Source organism: Typopeltis vanoorti, chromosome 17 (assembly GCF_054136105.1).
Source record: "Typopeltis vanoorti isolate ZY-2024b chromosome 17, IOZ_Tvanoo_1.0, whole genome shotgun sequence".
In the NCBI taxonomy this organism is placed as follows: domain Eukaryota; kingdom Metazoa; phylum Arthropoda; class Arachnida; order Uropygi; family Thelyphonidae; genus Typopeltis; species Typopeltis vanoorti.
The window spans coordinates 29,264,810-29,286,362 of record NC_143565.1 but is presented as its reverse complement, the minus strand read 5'-3'; the positions used below and the strand labels follow the sequence as shown (position 1 = coordinate 29,286,362).

Below are 21,553 nucleotides of genomic sequence, written 5' to 3'. Positions count from 1 at the left end.
CCAGAATACACAATAAATATTCTTATAGTTGGCTTCTCTAATTCACTTTTCGTCAATAAACACTTAATTGAATAACAAGGCAGTTATTAATTCAAGGCGGAAATACTTTAGTGCTTCATTCTTCCGACTATTCGTAGTTAAACACCACAGCTACGGTTAGAATATATTAAGCAGAGCTAACTTTTATTTGCTTCACACTGGATGTAAAAAGGATAATTCTTACCAGGTTACAGCTTCTGCACATTGAATTCACTTAGGCACATTTGAAATTCCTGTTAACTATTACTTTGAGGAAACACAATTCAAAGAAATCTTCACTATATTAACTGAGATATTAAACACAGAGCTACACAAGTCTTGATGTATTCGATTTAAGTTATCTGCTAATTCCTTATCTTCTTCTATGTATTGATTTCAGCTCTGCATTATTCTTCCTCTCCTTTAGGAATCTATCATAATATCAGAACTCCTTAGAAGTAGTTCTAAATGCGTATTAATTCCTGGTTCTTTCTTAATCGATTTACTGCATTTCCAAATTCCCTTACTGCCACCAGTTACTTGACTCCTTGCTGTCCTCAACGCTTCTCCCCATTACTTTCGTTTTCCAATCAAATATGCTTATTCTTTCCCACCCAAAATCCGGTTCTAACCAGTTCAGCTTACATCCTACTGGCCTCTCTCCATATATGTAGCCGTTCACGTTCTAAGCATGCGCTAACTAAAAACAACTCAGTTCTCCAACTGTAACCAATCAAATCACATCAGCAGAATTCCACACATTTACATTCTCGTTCAGAAATAACAAATAAAAAAAAAATCCGTAGTTCACATAAAATACATTTAAATATGATAAATACAAATTCTTATAATATATATGCACAGCTTCTTATAATATTAACACAGGAATAAATAAAATAAATTGAATGACATCTTAACACAAAGTCCTTTCATTGCTAATACATAACCCAAAATTATTATAATTAAACAATAATAAACAAACTCAAAGTAATTATATGAATAATAATTTATAAGCAAGAGACTAACAACAAATGATATTTATAAGTCTTGCTTAAGTTATGGCAGATTATGTTAAATGTGAATGAAGTATTATAATTCCCAAATATCTTCATTCACAATTTAACACTAGTTAATTGAATGAAAAGTAAAAAAAATTATTTAAGCCTTTTCCTTCCAAAAAGCTGGACGAGTTATTTTTATTAAGTAAGTAAGATTGGTGAAAAATGGAATGGAATAAAATATTGTAAACATTTCAAATGGCATCTAAAAATTGTATTTTTTTGATGTCTCATCCAATTTTTACAGTAATGCTGACAACATGTAATTTGCTTACTCCACACATGATCTTAATAAGTGGAACTACTAAATTTGCTGTGGAAAGAAAAAAAAGAATTATGTTTATTTCATTGGGCTTGTCCAGGTTGGAAAAGGATGTAAATAACAGAATGGTGCCAATTTTGCTTTATAGCTACCTGTAAAGAGTATGTTATAAAAATTCAGATTTTTATTTGGTTCTTGCACTTTTTTTTAATTTTTTTTTATACAACTGTTTTGTAAATTTGTATGCAAACTTTGAGGCAATTTTTAGTTGAAAATGGAGGAAAAAGAGCACTTAAACCACTTCATTTACAAAATCTAAAAAAAATTAATATTTTCTTCAATCTTAAGGATAGGTTGACAGAATAACTTGATTTTTGACAGAAAATCAAAAATTCTGTAGTTTTAGCCACCCTGATGATTTCACTTTGAATGTACAAGAGAGAAATATTTATATCACAATTAGTATTATGTTTCTAATAGAAATAAAAGTTTATATAAATCCACTTTTTTCAGCTAGCTAATACTTTGGTATTAGATGAATATCTTCGAAGGGTCTTTGGAAATATTCTGGTTAATCCCCAAATAAAGGAACTAAGCAGTGGATTAGGTAAGACATTATTGTTAATTCTATAAAAAAATTTATTTACATACAATATACATAAGACTGATTATATCACCAATATAATGTGAACTTCATGCCAACACTTTCATCCAAAATCCCATTCCATCCTGTCTAACTTGATCTATTGGTCTCATTGGTTTGTTATTGACAAGTAGCTTGGTTTCTTATAAACTTAAGTATAGTAAGCCTACACTTTGTAGAGCTCTGCTTGGCTTTCTGCCAAGAATAGTCAATTCATGCTGAAGGGGAGAAAGAAATGAAGGATGTACGAATTGGTCACCAACATGCTAAATCACGTGCTTTCTTGTCTGTCGCTGTACTAGTTTAAAAACTACAATGTTCGTAAATTTTCCTAAATTTACGAATATTGTACGAAAATTTCCTAAATTTTCCGACCTGTAATAATAAACAAACTCATCCCAGAAGATGGATCGATTACCCTATTATCGGAATGGATTCTCCTTTTTGTGACACGCACAGAAGTGTTGAAGGGTCTCGAATCTGTGGGCGTACTATAATGATAATTTTGTGGTTAAACTTATCTCCATAATCTGCTATGTCTGTCATCATATGTTCTCTGATTTGTTGGTTAGTTTATTTTATAGAAAAAAATTTTCCATCTCCATATGAGACTATTTAATTCACCTGTAATCGAAATCTTCCTCACATCCTGAATTATGTGTGTTTATTTTTTGTAAAGAAAACAGAATTGCACTTGTAATAAGTTGTTTGTTTTTGCATTTTTACTGTATGCAGCATTATGTTCTTCGTATCTGTTCATTAATTCAGAATTTCCATGTAACTTTGATTGACTTTTGATTTTGTGAGATGAGTTCTACTTGAAAATATCATTGATATCAAGGAAACATATCTGTGCACCCTTTTTGATTTCAACTGAAGATTGCCTCTTTCAGGTTCCACTGGTAAAAAACATAGTATATGTTTCATCTCCAGTTTTCATTCTTCAAAAAAATGTTGTGCTGCTTACATGAAAGATATCAGAACAGACTTTTTTTCAGTAACATGATGCTACAAATTTCATTAATGAAATTTGTGGCACCATGTTACTGAAACTTTCCTTGTGTTCAAATCTTCTACCAAAACAACTCCATACTATTTCTTCATCCAAATTTAGCTCCTTCGCTGCATGACTAAAAGGCTTTTTAGGCTTTGTGAAACTATTTCTCATTTTGCTCACACATCAGTTGCTATGCATAACTCTGCTCTGGCTGGATGAATTTTAATAAAATTTCTTTAATTTTTTAAGAAAATAAAAACTAAACATTAGAGATTCACTGGAAAACCCTGATGAAAAAAAAAAAAGTCTAGAAATGGTAGAAAGAGTGCTGGAAAACAAATTAGAGATGTAAAGGTGACTTGAAGTAGTTCGTGCAGTTAGCCTAGTGACTATGCACTTTGCAACCATATGCCTGGGAAAGGAGTGTCCTGGGTTCAATTCCCGTCACTGACATGAAGAGCTTAAGGCTCTTTCTCAGATATAGCCAAGTTAGCCATCTTGGGTGTGGGCAGCAGGGTTTTTATCCCCAGTTTATCTGGGTTTTTCCTCCCACAAGCAGGCAAACTGGCCTCATGAACACACGTAGCTACAGCAATAAAATATACTGGGAGGCATAGGGCTAGTCACCTTGTCCTTGGGATGGGTACAACTTAGAGGGGCTTAAGATAAGCCCTGTAACAGGACAGTAGGCCTAACACGTAGAAGGAAGAAGAAGAAGGTGACTTGAACAGTGAAGATAAAGATAATCTAGATGTCTGGAGTAATCACTTGAAAAGATTGCTTAATGAAACAGTCAGTTACAGATGACAAATTCCATATGAATACTTGTAGAAAAAAAAAGCCATTAAAAACCTGAAATGTAGAAAGGCAATTTAAGTAGGTGATATTCGACCAGAAATGCTCAAATATGGAGGTAAAAAATGGTTTACATATTTTGTCTCACACGTGATTTCACATCAAAATATCGTCCTCTATCTCCTTTAATTCTATAGACTTACAACTCAAACATAAACTAAGTATCGCTCAACATGATGTCTCATTTATACCATATAATTGTGGTATTTTGAAGGGTTTTTCTCTTGCACCTTGTCATATTTGGACATATTCAGAGTTGGACAAAGGAACTGGCTACACAGTGGTACTTCTGGATTTTGCTAAGGCTTTTGACAGGATACCCCATAGAACACTGTTACGCAAATTGGAGCAGATGGGAATGGATATTAAATTGGTGATATGGATAAGAGAATGGCTCAGGGAGAGATACCATAAGGTGGTGTATGGAGGAGCCGAGTCCAGAATGAGGCAGGTGACCAGTGGTGTGCCTCAGGGCTCTGTGCTTGGGCCAATGTTGTTTAATTTGTATATAAATGATATAGGAAACGGCTTAAAGGGAGATATTCAGTTGTTTGCTGATGATGCAAAGTTGTGTAGTGCAATAAAAAATCAAGCTGATGTTGAAAGTTTGCAGGAGGATTTAAATAAGCTGGTAAAATGGGCAAAAGAAAATGGATGTCAGTTCAATGTGGAAAAGTGTAAAGTCTTGCATTTTGGGATTAAAAGATTACCAGCTGTGTACTACATAGATGGAAAGGTACTCCAAGAGATTGATGAGGCTAGGGACTTAGGGGTATTGGTAGATAAGGAGATGAAGTTCAGAGGACACATTGCTAAGGTGTCCAAGATTGCACATAGGATTACTTGGTTGTTGAGGAACACACTGACATCCAGAGATAAAGAGGTTATTATTCCCTTTTATAAAGCATTGATACTTCCACATTTGGATTACTGTGCTCAGGTCTGGTCACCTGGATTCCTTGGAGATGAGGAGGCTGTGGAGAGGGTTCAGAGAAGAGTGACCAAGTTGGTGAGTGATATAAAAAATGCTCCCTACATTGAAAGATTGAGAGCTTGTGGATTGCAGAGATTGGTTGATAGGCGAAGAAGAGGGGATATGATAGAAACATTCAAATTACTAAAAGGTTTTTATAGGATTGATGCAGGGGAAATGTTTCAGCTGTGTGATAGTGATGGAAGAACAAGAGGTCATCTCTGGAAATTAAAGAAGAGTGTGGTTAACAAAGGTGTCAGAACAAGGTTTTTTGCCTGGAGGGTGGTGAATGAGTGGAATTCATTGCCTGACTTTGTTGTGAGCTCTTCATCTGTAAATGAATTCAAGAAGAGATATGACAGATATTGTTTTGCTAGTTTGGGTCTCCCGCGATGAGTCTACTGACTCCATGGAGATACCCGTAATAATAATAATAATAATAATAATAATAATAATATTGCCTTTTCAAGAGCTACCGAAACTTAGATACAGATCCTTGTTATATTCCCATGATTTCTGAACTATTTGTCTTAAAGTGCAAATTGAATCTTGACAACATTGTTTAAATTGAACCCAGCTTGTTTTTCTCTAACTTCCTCTTCAATAACTTTTCTTAGCCTTTCTTTCAACTATACTTGCATAAATCTTATCAGGTATACTTAATAGGGAATTCATCTGTAGTTCTACACATTGTTTCATTTTCCCTTTTCAGAGATAGGTACTAAGAGAGCTGTATTCCAGTCATATACAATTTGACCTTCTGGTCACTGCAGGACTGGCCAATTCTCCAACATGGGCATCGGGCAATATCTGAAATATTCTTCGGTGTGAACATAATTTTTAATCAAATTGCCATATGCATATTACAATACCTGTATATGTTTTATATGTTATGGGCCAAGTCACTTTCCTTTCACTTTTTCTATCATGTCAAATATGCTGACTTTGTAAAAATTGAGTGATGGGCAAAGTTCCCTTCATGTCTCCTGACAAAAAGAAATCTGAAGAATCTTTCTTTCCCCAACCCCTACTGCTTTTGATACTGTCAAAAAGGTATCATTATTATATTACGTTGTTTGACCAGATGATAGCAGTAGTCATATTGACCTATCAATGCGATAAATTTTGATAAACAACGTGAAATTTATTACAGTGCCCAATTTTGTTTGTCATTATTCATAATGGAATTATAAATAATTCCGTATTAATCATTTAGTCCATAATGTGTGTGTGTGTGTGTGTGTGTGTTTTAAAGTTATATATGCGCGCGCGCACACACACACACTTTATTTGCTTTATATAAATCATGCTTTCTATAATCAAATTACCCAGTCACTGCATTATGAACAGGTATTACTACATATTTTCCACAATTGAAAATTTGAAAGAGGATGTTAGGACCAACGTATTTAGTTGCTGTGTTTGTTGCTACAACAAAACTTTATTTCTGCTTGCATGTATGCAGTGTAGTTTCTGTGGAAGAGAAGTGTTTTTCATTATATAAGGTCATTTTCATTCCAGTTGTCTATAATTACACCAATTGTCATTAAAGATAGTATATAGACTGTACATATCTCTGTGTTGTATTTAGTGATACAATTAAACTATTTGTTTTTCTTGTGTCTGTAGTATGGTGTCTATTATGGATGAGATTTTTTGTGTTCTGTACCCCCTTTCTGTCCATTGCTGGATGTAGGCTTCCCCTTAACTTTCCACTTCTGTCTGTTTTTAGCCAATGCCCACCATCCCGTGTTAAATTGTCATAGATCATCCCTCCATCTTGTTTTTTGACAACTTTTTCTTTTTTTATATCCACTTATTGCTTATTTATGTCCACCTTTCATCTAATAAAGTCTACTAATATGGCCACCTATCACCACTTACATACTTGACAACACTTTGCAATATCATCTAACCCAGTCATCTCTCTAATTCCAGTATTTCTTGAAATTGAAAAATAGAAAAGCAAAGCAAAAGTGGTCATAATTCTAGTAGGCGAATGATAGTGATAAGTTCAGTATGAGAGAGAGAAGATATGAAAGAATTGTTGAAAGAAGTGATAGTGAAGAGAAAGAGAGTAAGTGAAAATTATAGGTATGTTACATAGATATGAAAGAAAGAAATTAAGAAGGAATGCTATGATGGCAAATGATTTAATGCATAAGCTGTGCAGAAAGAATGGATGCAAGTTTTTGGATGTGTGGAGGGAATGTATGGGATGGATGGATTTTTATAAGAGATATGGCCTATGCTTGAATGTAAATGTGGTATTAGGAGTCTTGAGAAATTATTAATTGGTATGAGACCTGACACAGAGAGTCAGGAAAACTGAATTATGATGGGAGGAATGGCGAAAAAAATCTCTGTGTAAGAGCAACACTGTTATGTAACTATGTTAATGATGGAAATGATTATGAGGAAAGAGGGATTTTGTATTTGTTTGGTTCGGACTTATTAGGCATGTCTGAGATAGAGGTGGCAGAATTTTTCCTTAATGAAACTAACAACCTAGTCAGTAAATATCACAAGTGTATAATTTCTAATCGGCATATGTGATACACTTGCTGTATCACATATACCAATTAGATATAACCCTTTCTATTCCATGGATGAACTCTCTTCAGCTGCCTTACCATCAACATCTAACATGTGGAGAGAACACTTGTCCAACAATCTCTGAACAAGTAGTTTGCTGATTGAAGATCCCTGTGCTCTGCAGCTCAGTTTTGCTTTTCCTAGGAAGTTTGGTTATCTGTCAACAGGATCAGAACTGACTAGAGCAGATGTGGCAACCTGCTACACAAATAAAACTTACCAAGAATGGGAAGCCAAAATAATTGCCATGCCCAAACCAGGGAAAGATCCAAATGAAGTGAAAAACCTACGACCTATCTCCTTGCTTTGCACCACCTTTAAGCTCTTTGAAAGAATTCTCCTTTAAAGAATTTCACCACTCATCGAAAGAGTACTCCCGACTGAACAAGCTAGCTTCAGGCCAGGAAGAAGTTGCTGTGACCAGGTCCTGGCCCTGACAATTCAAACTGAAGCAGGCTTCCAGAAGAAACTTAAATCTGGAGCCACTTTCATTGACCTAACAGCTGTTTATTACACTGTCTAGATCAGGGGTCTCCTCCTAAAACTAGGAAATATTATAAAGTGTAAAAAAACTCTACAGTTTTTTGAATCTATTCCCTCCAACAGAAAGATCCGGCTTTATATTGGCAGAAAAAAAGCAGGCCCAGATTCCTTCACAACGGTCTTCCTCAGGGCTCTGTGTTATCCCCTATACTGTTTAACATCTGTGTATGATCTACCTCATACCAGATCAAGCAAGTATATGTACGCTGATGACCTACTGATCTTGCATCAATCCACTTCCTTTACTGACCTAGAATCAACCTTGGGGCACAAGGTTGATTCTAGGTCAGTAAAGGAGTAAACACCCTGGAAGAGTACTTCAAGCAGTAGTATTTGAAGCCAAATCCAACGAAAACAGCGTCCTCAGTATTTCACCTGTACAATGCAGAGGTGAATCGACAACTCAACCTTTCCTTCTGTGGAAAAATGGTAGAACATGAGCCTCACCCAAAATACCTTGGAGTGAGCCTGGACAGAAGCCTAACCTATAAAAGGCACATTATCAACCTCTCCAATAAAATTAAAACCAGAAATAACATCATTTCAAGGCTTGCTGGAACAACCTGGGGTTGTGGTGCAGAAGTCCTAATGTCGTCTGCACCAGCCCTCGCATTCTCTGCAGCAGAATATTGTGCCCCTGTCTGGGAAAGAAGTACACACACTAACATTATAGACACCCAGCTAAACTCTACCATGTGCACAATTAGTGGAACAGTGAGAAGCACCCCTCTCTCTCCTGGCTGCCAGTTCTATCTAACATTGCTCCACCACATCACACATATGGAGAAGACAAGCCTCGATTAAGGTATTTATAAAGCAATGAGCAACCCACTCCTGTCCCTACACCAGACACTCTCATAAACCCACCTAGTATTCGCCTCAAATCTAGAAAGCCTCTCTGGTCTATGGACGAACTCTCTTCAGCTGCGCTGCCATCAATATCTAACATATGGAGAGAATACTGGTCCAACAATCTCCCAACAAACTGCTTCCTGGTAGAAGATCCCTGTGCTCTGCAGCCTGGTTTTGATCTTCCTAGGAAGATTTGGTCATCAATAAACAGGATCAGAACTAGTCAGGGCAGATGTGACTACCTTCTACATAAATGGGGGCTGTCAGATCACTCTTATTGTGATTGTTCTTCCGTGGCTCAGACGATTACTCATATTGTGTACGACTGCCCAAGGCACCAATTTCACGGTGGTGGCCTACACGACATCCACAAGGTGACGGATGAGGCCTTGAATTGGCTTTCCAGCCTGGACCTTGACCTGTAGTTGGTATGATGGTGACAGTGGTTATGGAGGAAACAGAAGATCACGGTCCTGTCTCACCACGAAGACGTTATTCTCATAGTTACTCTTATAGTCCTCGTCATAGTATCAGCAGAACTCCTCCTCATATTAGAAGATGATGATACAGTGTGAAATGGGCCTCCTCCAATGGATCAAGTTTTCTCACACAAGATCCAACTGCTCTCTACTTAAACCTCGGATACAGCTACTTTTATGTTGTGAAGTGTTGTGAGAACATGCAGCCTTGTCATACTTGGTGCAGCAGGACAATAATTGTCCCTGGCTTAATTATGACAAGTTACTTTTGCTTTATATTTTTTTTTAAAAAAAAGAAAGACTTAGAAAGCTGGTTGTACCTTTTATGTAATGAACTTTTATGTTAAGATTTTCATCATTTGTTTCTGGAAATTGTGATTGTATTTTTTACTTACCAGTTTTCATGTGGCCATAAGCATAAATAAATAAATAAATACTACACAAATGGAAACTATCAGACCACCTTTATTGTTACTGTTCCCCAATAGCCCAGATGATCACTCATATTGTGAATGACTGCCCAACATGCCAATTTGGTAATCTCCAAGACATCTACAAGGGGATGGAAAGCTCTGGATTGGCTTTCTGGCCTAGACATTGACTTATAACTGCACTGTATTCTTTTCACCATAAGAATAAATAAAATTGTCATATACATGATGTGTTATTCCATAAATTAAAGATGCCAAGAAATTATATTATTGATTTAATCCTTTAACCAAGTGTAAGCAAACAAAATTTGTGCGCCAAGTAACTTCACAACTGGGCAACTCGTATTTAGATGCGAATGACTTCACATTGCCTTAGTATCCCAATAATGCAAAAGCACATATCCTTATGGACATGTATAATGCTATGCATTTTAGGAATGGTCACCACCCATGTAGCAAGCTTTCGGTGGAGCTTGAAAGCCATGTAGAGATTGTATTTCTTTAAGATCTGGCTATTTTTTCTTAAGTACTTCATAAAGCAATAGATACTAGGAAACACTTTGTGAAGAAGGCTGTTCCAAAGAATAGTCATTTAGAATTAAAGAGGAATAGGAGAAGCAGGTTCAATGGGTTTATAGTTAGGCTAAAAGAATGTTGCATGGCTGCTTTGTGTTTTAACGGGTTTAGTTGGAAACAGAGGAATGATGGATGCCAACACAGTAGAGCACTGCTTGATGTAATGAGAGTGCCAGGAAATGCTAGAAGTGACTATCTCCAGAAAGAGAGAGAGAGAATCTGATTCTGTTTAGCAAATTGTGATAGAAAGAAATTATTCTCAGGGATAAGGGAAGGGTTTTTTTGCTTGTTAAAAAATTATGAACAATAATTCGGTTACATTGGTGGTAACAAGGTCATCCTTTCCTCTCTCAGAATGGCATGAAGACCGTGTTTATGACATTGGTTGTATAAAATCTTGAATCTCGGAAGGGCACTGTGATATTTGTCAAATGAATAAGATTTGTGTGGTTGTGTATCATTTAGTGTACATACATTTATTGTTTAGTCTGTAGGTGGTAGATGAATTTCATTGTCTAGTGAGATCACTGCTCCACTTATTAGAGGTCTGAAGTAGCTCGGAAAAGTAGCATTTCAGCTTTAGGTTTAAAAATACTTTTAGAAATAGGTTTAGTAAAAAAATTGACTAATAGTTTTTGATAAATTGAATTTCTTTTCATAATTCATTGAAGCGTTTTATTTTCTTGCAAAATATTGTGTTAATATTTTTAAAGTTACCTAAGCTGCAGATAACACGTATAGGTGGTCATCGAGGATTTTAATAATGATTTGGTCATAAGTTCTGGTTTAGAATATTATTCTGTAATGTGTACTTCATGTTAAAGTTAGTAATTCATCCTTTCTTCTCCCCTTCTTTGTCTGACTCTAAGCCCAAATTGAGCCTTGTTCTGGATTTGTTGTCTCCAGCCCCCATCTGTCCAAGACATATTGCTGTCTCAACTAATGGATTCATCCTTTGGTACTGCCAATAATTTAACTTACTCAATAGTTATGTTATCATGGTACTAAGCAAGTACTTCTGTAAAAATTTAGAGTTATTCAATTTGACTCTAGGTCAAATTGAATGACTGAAATACTCTTTAATTATGACAGATTTCTTTAGATTATTTTTTTTCTTTTGAAAATCCCAGTGTCTTGATAATTATAAAGTTTACCAATTATAATAATTTCTGTTTTTATTTTTATGAACCAGTATTATATAGTCTCTTGTCATGTAAAATACATAATTACAATTTCAATTAAGGGGATATTAAATCCCACATTATTTTAAAACCGAATAAGAAACTCAGAGATTGGAATCAGAGAGTTTCATGCCGAATATAGTAAACTATAAAAATATCGACGAATACTAGCATGAGCTAATGCAAGTAGTCCTAGTACGTAGTACAATACCAGTCAACGGTCAATGCTAGACCAAATTAATTTGGTCTAACTACTCACTGATGAAGCCTCAAAAAAAAGGCTGAAACCAGTCTGGGTAGTGACCTCCTACCATAATGTAATAACAGCATACATTTCCTAGGAAGTGTGTTTTTACATTATGGAAAATACCAAAGAATAGTGATCAGAACTTTACTCACCCTTTCACCGAGTTGCCTGGTATTGTACTACGTACTAGGATTACTTGCATTAGCTCATGCTAATATTCGCCGATATTTTTATAGTTTACTATATTCGGCATGAAACTCTCTGATTCCAATCTCTGAGTTTCTTATTCAGTTTTAAAACAATGTGGGATTTAATATCCCCTTAATTGAAATAGTGTTTATATCACCGAAATGAAGCCTGTTGGCTCTTTATATTTAAGCAACATAATTACAATATTTTTGTTAGAGCAGTTAGTTTTTAGGATATTATGAAATATCGTAAAAACTAACTACTGTAACAAAAATATTATAATTCTCAAGTAATTTGGGAGCATTTTAACATAAGCTTAAAAAAGAGCAGATGAATAATCTTATAATTTTTTTTTCTTTGCATATTCATAGTGGTAACTATACCATATATTTTTCAGTGGTTATTTTTAGTGTAATTAGCTGAAAATTCAAAATCTGCATTGTTTGTTTTATTTTCAGTGGGAAAAACAAATAGAGCATATTTTGAACTACTCGTACTTTAGCCTTATTAATCCACCAGTGATGGTAATGTCCACGCACTTAGCCTAGTGGCTTTGCGCTTTGCAACCACATGCCTGGGGAAGGAGTGTGCCAGGTTCGATTCCTGTCGAGACGTGAGGAACTCGAGGATCTTCCTCAGCCATAGCCAAGTTAGCCAGTCTTGGGTGTAGGCAGTAGGGTTTTTTTCTGCCCGTTTATCTGGCGTTTTTCATCCCACAAGCAGGCAAACCAGCCCTGCGAACGTACACTTCTGCAGTCAAAAATATATCCCCCAGCGGCAGGCTAGGGGATATATTTTTGTTAGTACCACTAACAAAAATATTCTTGTTACTAAAAAAAACTAACTTCTTGTTAGTACCACTCCCAACCGACAGGTCAGTTGGGAGTGGTACTAACAAGAAGTCACATCTAAGTAACACGCGGACCCTGCATAGGAAGCTGGAATAATGCTTAGTGAAAGAAGAATCCACCAGTGATGGCAATCAATCAGACTTTTTCATCAGAATCACTGGAATATTTAGAAATTACAATGATTGAATACTTATATATTAAAATAGTGATCCATTCATATTTATTGTAATTAGTTGCATATCTCTGTCTGTGCTTTTAGTCAGCAAAATTGTGTAATTCTGAACATTTGGAAGCAGGCCAGTTTTGCTGGGTGAAAAATCAAAGTTTCCCAGAAGAAACCTTTTTCACTTCTGCATGAAACTAATTAACTTTAGTTAAAAAAACTTATAAACGTTCCTCACATTCTAGAGAGGATTCAAATCCAAGTCATTCCAGCCAAAGGGCATATACTGCAACCTCCTTGCAGCTGTGCTATGTAGCCCCTCATCCTCTGGATCTGTTATTGGTGGAATATAATAAATAACATCAATTTTATTAATGATAAAATTGTTAATGATGGATAATAGAATTATTAATAATGGAAAGAACCATATTACAATATTTATAGCAGAGCAAAGCTCATTATTATAAATGAGTTTTACTCTGAAATGAAAGAGGAGGTGTTCAGAGCCCTGTAGCGAAAATTGTTTTGGATGAAATTCAACCAAACTTGGTGTAAGTACACTCTGGAACATGGAGTTTTGATTTATAGAACTCGTATATTTGCAAAACGAGATTATGCAAATTCATATTTGCATAATCTCATTGTTTCTATTAACTATTTGGTGGATATAAGGAGGACAGAAACGGTTTTGCATCATTCTGATAGGACTGAAGTGCTATAGATCTCACCTTACTGGAACGTTGGTTACTAGTTAAACTTTACTATCAACGATGGGCTAACACCACTTTGAGAATTCTGTAGGAGAAAAGGTTCAATGACAGTAACAAATCTTAGAAAAGGGATTTTATCATTTGAAAATAGTGGATCTTTAGCAGTGAGACCAGGAAGAGAGCACAAACGGATTATTCCTCAACAAGTTGACAAAGTTGCAGCTGCTGTCATGGAATGAATAACACACAAGGGTCCAGCAGTGCTCGGGCAATATCAAGGCAACTGGAAATGCCATACTCAACTGCATGGAAAATCTTGCATCAAATGCTGAGGTTTTTTCCCTAGAAGATCTCCCACACTCAAGCTTTGCTTCATGGTGATGCAGAAACCCGACTGCAGTTTGTCTTGACGTTCTTGGCTCGAATTGAGGTGGATGATACATGGTCATGGAAGATCTTGTGGAGTAACGAGGCACATTTTTATCTGAACAGTAGTGTTAACTCACATGATTGCTGTATTTGGGCAGTGAATAACCCTTGTGTGTTCCATCAGGCCTCTTTTTATACTCAGCAAAAGTCACAGTGTGGTGTTGTTTCACAGCATTGTTTATTATCAGTCTGTACTTTTTTTTTTTTGCAGAACTTCACCCAACAGGACCAGTGACTTCTCTGCTGCTAGGTATCAAGAGATGCTGCGAAACTTGGTTGTTCTGCAACTGCAGTGGCAAAGATGCCTTCACTCTACCATATTCATGCACAATGGAGCACCACATCACATTGGATTGTACAGCAAAGGTTATGAAAACACTTCACAGAACACAGTGATCAGTTGTGCATTTCCCACAGCATGACCACCTCATTTTCTTATCTTAACCCTGTGACTTTCGATTGTGTGGCCATTCCTGATTTAGCAACCTTGAGAGACAGAAAAACATGTGAGGCAAATCAATGCAGATCTGTTGTGTTTTGCTGTAGAAAATGTCATTCACAGAATGCGGTTGTCAGAACATCTGACATATTGAACAACATCTGTAGGTCATACTAATTCGAAAATTGATTTGTTTTGTTTCTTCTAGCCATTACTGTTTAATTAATCCCAAACTATGCATTTATAATGCCAAATGTCCCCTGGCGGCAGAATTTTGTTATGAAAATATTACAAAATTTTTTTATCCAGAGTGTACTTACACCAAGTTTGGTTGAATGTCATCCAATACATTTCTTACTACAGGGCTCTGAACACCTCCTCTTTAATTGTGACCACCCTGTATAACATAGAGAACAAAATTTATGCAGTTTTTTTATTATATACAAAGAGATGTTTGGTAAATCAGAAGTATGGAATTCTTTTTTAAGAGATACAATTACACTTAACTGAGGGATAAAGTTAGTGTTCTCTCTCTCTCTCTCTCTCTCTCTCTCTAACTTATTGCAAATTGATTGAAAATTGATTGCAAATGCTTATCAGATATGGCTGATCTGTAATAAGGTTATATTCATTTTATCTTAGAAAATGTTTTTTTCAGCTACTGAATCTGAATAATTACAGTGTTATTTGTTTTGAGATTAGATCAATTATTTAATCTCTGTTTCTAACAATTATTTTTTTATTTCTGAGTGTACCTATATATGCACAAGGGTTCACTCCAATTGGTTGAATGTCATCCAATGACTAACTTTTTCTTTCATAATCCAAAAAAAAATCACTGACTCAAGACTAAATATAAAATAAACACATTTAATAAAACACAAACAATATATATGCTTCAAATAAAGTTACATAATTAACTGCAAATTAATTGGATCCAAAGGCCTTTTAAATAAACTTACAGTTAAGAGATCAGCCATTCTCTGACTTAATCTATTACTGATTTGTTTAACATATACTTCATCTCATTTTACTAGACTAAACACTTTGTTTACACAATAACAAAATGTACATAGCCAGTTTCTCTGTTAAGGCCTCATGCAGCACATATTAATTCTTCTTAATGATATCTCACGTAAACACAAGAAATATATTTAATTAACCAAATATTTCGGTCTGGAAATAGCAGACCATCCTCAGTGGTATTACAAGAACAGTTTTAAAAAATACAAGCTAGAATAATAACAATAGATCATTAAAAATAGAACATGCCGTGTGATGTTATATCACTAAGTATTAAGTATAAAACAGAATATTTTGAAGTAGAGACATGATTGAAAAAAAAAAAATTAATGAGTAATCTTGATTAGACTTTCCCAGATTTTTGATATAGATATACAGTCATTACGATTCAGGTTGGGACGATGGAGCAAGGCCTCCACGCTTTCCTTGAAAAAACTTTCGAACCTATAACGGGATCTATGTAAGAGGTGAGTACTGGACCAAAAGATGCTGTGGTCAGTTTCAATCCCGTGTTGAGCCAATCTAGACTTTTCGGATTTGTTGTGAAGAATGGAGGATTGATGTTCTTGGATTCTTTTTACAAGAGATTGTTCAGTCTGTCCAAAATAGGAGAGATCACAGTTGCAAGGAATTTTAGACAATCCAAGCCCTTCATAACTCCAGATAATTGGATTGTCAATATATCCGGACGTCCTTTGACTGAAACCCTCATCCTGCCAAAAGGACATGATTTTTCTATTGTTCCAAATAAGATACCATATCTAGATTTCCTAGTTAACATTGAAAGGAATCTCAATCATCTAACTAGTGATAAAGCCAATGCTCTTCGCCTAGAAGTCGCTTCTTCTCTACTTAAGGCCAAACTTCCTCCTTCCAACATATCTCCTTCTGAAATGAAATCTTTACAGTCCTTGAGAAAAAATAATCCCCTCATTATCACCAAAGCTGACAAGGGAAAAGCAACAGTATTTATGGACTCAGCAAATTACAGAAGAAAACTTTCTCTTTTGCTTCGAGATCGCTCCACATATCAAGAAATTGATTATTATCCAACCAACAGACAACTAAAGAAATTAAATTCTCTCTTAGATGAAGTCATCAGTTTAGATAAAGACACGATTGAAAGACTTAAAACTCATTTTGCAAGACCTAGATTTTATGGCCTTCCAAAAATCCATAAGATTGACTATCCTCTTCGTCCAATAGTAGACTGTATTGATTCTCCTACTTACCGTAGAGCCAAATATCTAGCTAAATTATTGAAATCTTACATTGGCAACTCTAATTCTTTTTTAAAAAACTCCTCAGATTTCTTAGAAAAATTAAAAAATGTCTCATTACAACCTACAGATCTTATGGTTAGCTTTGATATAGAATCTTTATATACCTCTTTATGTACTTCTCAAGGAAACTTTAAAATTACTTGCTGACGTCTTTCCTCGAGACATTATAAAACTATTAGATTTTGTAATACATTCTGGATATTTCATCTGTCAAAATAAATTTTACAGCCAAGTAGAAGGAACGGCAATGGGAAGTCCTCTTTCTCCTGCTTTAGCCAACTTTTATTTAGAACATTTAGAAAAAGTCCTCTTCTCATCTATTTTCCCTCAACCATCTTTTTGGGTAAGATATATAGATGACATCGTTACTATTTGGCCTCACAGCAAAAACTCCTTACCTTCTTTTTTAAACAGTATTAATTCCTTGCATCATCGTATAAAGTTTACTATGAAATAGAAGAAAACAACCAGTTATCTTTTTTAGATGTTCTCCTCATCCGGTCACCTTCAAATATTCTTACAACTACAGTATACAGGAAACCAACGTTCACAGGTTGTTATATTCTTAAAGAATCAGCCCATAGTCCATGTCAAAAAATAGGAATTATAAAATGCCTCATCAGAAGAGCCAAAACTAATTGTTCTACTTTTGATTATCTACAGAAAGAACTTTCTACTATCCAACAACACATGAAGCTCGATGGCTTTTCTAAAAAAAGTACTCAACATCTTCTCAATTCTTATAATCCTCCACAAAACAACAAAGTTTCAATACGTCGCATGCCTATTCCTTATATCTCCGGTATTTTAGAACCTATCGCAAGAATTTTAAAGAAATATGATTTAACAACTACGTATTCACTTATTAACAAATTGTCTTCTCATTTTCTTTCTACTAAAGACAAACGCTCAACTTTATCTCTTCCTGGAGTTTATCAAATTCCTTGCAACTGTGATCTCTCCTATTTTGGACAGACTGGACGTTCTCTTGAAAAAAAGAATCCAAGAACATCAATCCTCCATTCTTCATAACAAATTTGAAAAGTCTAGATTGGCTCAACACGTGATTGAAACTGACCACAGCATCTTTTGGTCCGAACTCGTCTCTTGCATAGATCCCGTTATAGATTCGAATGTTTTTTCAAGGAAAGCGTGGAGACCTTGCTCCATCGTCCCAACCTGAATTGTAATGACTGTATATCTATATCAAAAATCTGGGAAAGTCTAATTAAGATTATTCATTAATTTTTTTTTTTTTTTTTTTCAATCTCTACTTACGTTTTATATTTCGTTATATATTTTATGTTTTATTCCGTTTTATACTTAATACTTAGTGATATAACATCACGCGGCATGTTCTATTTTTAACGATCTATTGTTATTATTCTAGCTTGTATTTTTTAAAACTGTTCTTGTGATACCACTGAGAATGGTCTGCTATTTCCAGACCGAAATATTTGGTTAATTAAATATCTTTCTTGTGTTTATGTGCATATATCATTCAGTCTTATGTCACAAGTATCCTTAAAACAGCATTAATTCTTCTTGACACTGAAGTGTAGATATTCTGAATTCACCTAAATATAAACACTTTCACTTCGTGCAGTTTCTTTCCAATCAGCATTTCTTTGAAAATTCCTTTAGAACGTCATTAACAATATCTTCTTTTATTTACGAATACTTATTGACAGTCTTCCACCTTAAAGCTGTTCTACAATTCCCTTTATGGAATCTGCTATTAATCTTCCAATTAGCGTTTCTTCGAACATTCCTTTGGAACGTCGATTGCAATATCTTCCTTTATTTTCCAACACTTATTGACAGTCTTAAATCTTTAAAAACTCATAACTCTACGATTCTCTTTTCTGAATCTACTATTAATTTTCCTCCGACTGTCACATAAAATCTTAAGTTCCTCCTAACCTAAATATCTGCCAGCTAGCGTTCTCCTTTCTTCCTGAATGCTTTCTTGTTACTCTTCGTTACCTTGATATGTGAACGCTCCTTGTCAGCTGTCAATCACCCATCAAACTCCTCGGCGAGCATGTGCACTTCATGAAAGTGGCAAGCGAGAGGCTAAATAAAATGGCTGACATGGTCTCTGTTAGCGACAAGAGAATGTCTTCATAAAACACAACACTTAATTTTTTAAGCTACAATGAAAGTTCTGTAAGTAACATAATACAAAATCCAGTAAGTACATGAATTTTTTAACTGCTTTATATTTCATTTTAACAAATAACATCAATAATTGACACATCGCACGTGCCAGCAATATGTATTATGAAACCAAAACTAATAATGCACTAATATAAACAATTTGTAAAAATATTCAGAATTTTAAATTATGATTATTTTTACAACAGTATGTACCAATATTCATTGAGAAATAACATAAAGCTCACAAAAGCAGCCATAGAGAATACACAAATGGAATGGATACTGTATCACATGAACAATACCCAATGGTACATAAACAGCTCTTTCATGATTCTGTCATGAAATTCATTTAAAAACCATCCTTAGCTTGTATGCCGTACAATAATATGTGTGAGCCGGATCAGTCCCTAAGACTGTAGTTTGCCAGTACGTGTTCTAAGGCAGTTCTCACTGTGTCATTCCATCTGGATCTTGGTTTTTCTCTGGGTCTTTTTCTTGCAATCCTGATGATTAAATGTGCTTGTTTTGGTAACCTTTCCTCTCTCATTCTATTGAATAGACCATATCACCTGAGATTAGCCCTACTCACACATCCTTGAATGATAAAATATCAAGTTCTTTCTTGATATCCTTGTTTTTAATATGATACCACAATTGATACCATCTGTTCACTCTCCTAATCTTTCTCAGAATTCTCATATCTGTGGTCCCTAGTCATTGATCAAGTATTTTTGTATGTAATCCAGCTCTCAGATCTACATGTTAAAATTGGTTTGAACACCACTTGTATACAGCTATTTTAGTATTTTGACTAATTTTTCTCTTATTCCATATAAATTTATTCACTTGACCCCTACCATACCAGCTTTGCTAATTCTGTTGTCTATTTCCATATTTAATTTATCATCTTCACTAAAACTTGTGCCTAAATAGGTGAAATGTTTACTTGTTCTATCAATTCTCTATTTCTGATGCAGTTGATGTAGCCTTTGTTCTCTTATTGCTGATTTTCATATCAATTTATTACAGCATTTATTCAATTTAGTCAGGGAATCCTACAGACAATTACTGGATTTATTTAGTAGCATAACATAAGTAAAGAGCTGAGATTTACATCTCCAATTTTGATATCAGTTTTAATACCACTTTCCTTCATAATGTAATCCATATAGATGATGAATAACAGTGGAGATAACATGAACCCATGTCTCATACCTGATTTAACCTCAAACCACCTTCTTGTACCTACTTATTTCTAACTGCTGACTTACAGCTTAAATAGAGACTAAATACTGATTGGTATAGCATTACATTTCACAATATAACTGAAGTGTTTTGAACAGCTTTTCTCTTGGCACCTTGTCATATACCTTTTCCAGATCTACAAAACTTAAATACAGACCCTTGTTATATACTCTCAACTGTTTGTCTTGAAGAGATAATCTGATCATGACGACCTCTCTTTAGCCTAGATCCAGCTTGTTCTTCTCCAAGCTTTCCTTCCATAATATTTCTTAGCTTTTTCTCACAAGTATACTTGCATAAATCTTACCAGGAACACTAGGGAAATTCCTCTCTAATTCTCGCATTTAATTTTATTTCTCTTCTTATAGATGAGTAGTACTATGAGCCCTTAGTCAATCATCTGGAATTTGACCTTCTGAATTATGCAGTGTAGCCACTGTCAAACTCAACATGTTTGAGCATTGCTGGTTGAATATTATCTGCTCCATTCTCCTTTCCACATTTTATGTTTTTGATGGCTTTTGTACCTGAAGTATTATCTGCTCCTGATTGAATTCCTCATGAATGTTTTCTACCATTATGCTGTCACTGCTTGTTTCATATCTTAATATCTATAAAGATGATATAATATCTTACTATCTTTTATCTTAATATCTATAAGTGTGATATGATATATTTTTATCTTTGATTCATTTTACAGTAGTTTTTTCTCTATTTCTGTGCCTTTTCATAGCCTTCAGAATATTTTTCCACCTTCCTGATATTTATTTTCTGTGTTCTTACCAGTCTTTCCATGAATTGTTTTAACCAGTTTTACACAGTGCTTTGCTTTCTTATATTTTGCTGTGTTTTCTTAGAACTCATGCTGACTTATTTTTCAGGAACTTTTGATTTACTTTTTTGTTTTCCCAGTCCGCCATAGAGTTGTAATTTTTTTGTCACTGCAGACAACTTCACCACCTGCCACTCTGGCTGAATCATTCAGTGTTATCTTGTGCATCTCACTTAATCTTCAAGGTTTGGTTCTTGTTTTCAAACTCTTTCATTTATTCTTGAATAATATTAGTGTATTTGAGTTGAAAGCTGCTGAACTTGGATAGGTTCTTACATATGTTTCTTTTCAGTATGATATTCAATTTTATCCTGCCCAAAACTAAATAGTGATAATATTGTGTTTCAAATCCTCTGTGTAGTCTTGTGTCCTGAACTGATATGGAGATATCATGCTCTGCAATGATGCAGTCATTAAGACTTTTCTTATTTCTTGCATCTTCTCTACATGTGAATTTGTGCACATCTTTATATTGGAACATGGTGTTAGTGATAACTATTAATGCATTAAACAGAAATC

General features: G+C 34.9%; 1 protein-coding gene across 1 annotated transcript in view; it reads left to right on the top strand.

The window, feature by feature from the left end:
- LOC150097249 (uncharacterized) overlaps positions 1–21,553 on the top strand; it is a 550,351-nt gene that overhangs the window by 190,979 nt on the left and 337,819 nt on the right. The window contains exon 13 of the mRNA XM_090407628.1: positions 1,852–1,945. Within this exon, the coding sequence (XP_090263754.1) occupies positions 1,852–1,945 (94 nt within the window). The remainder of the gene's footprint in view (positions 1–1,851; positions 1,946–21,553) is intronic.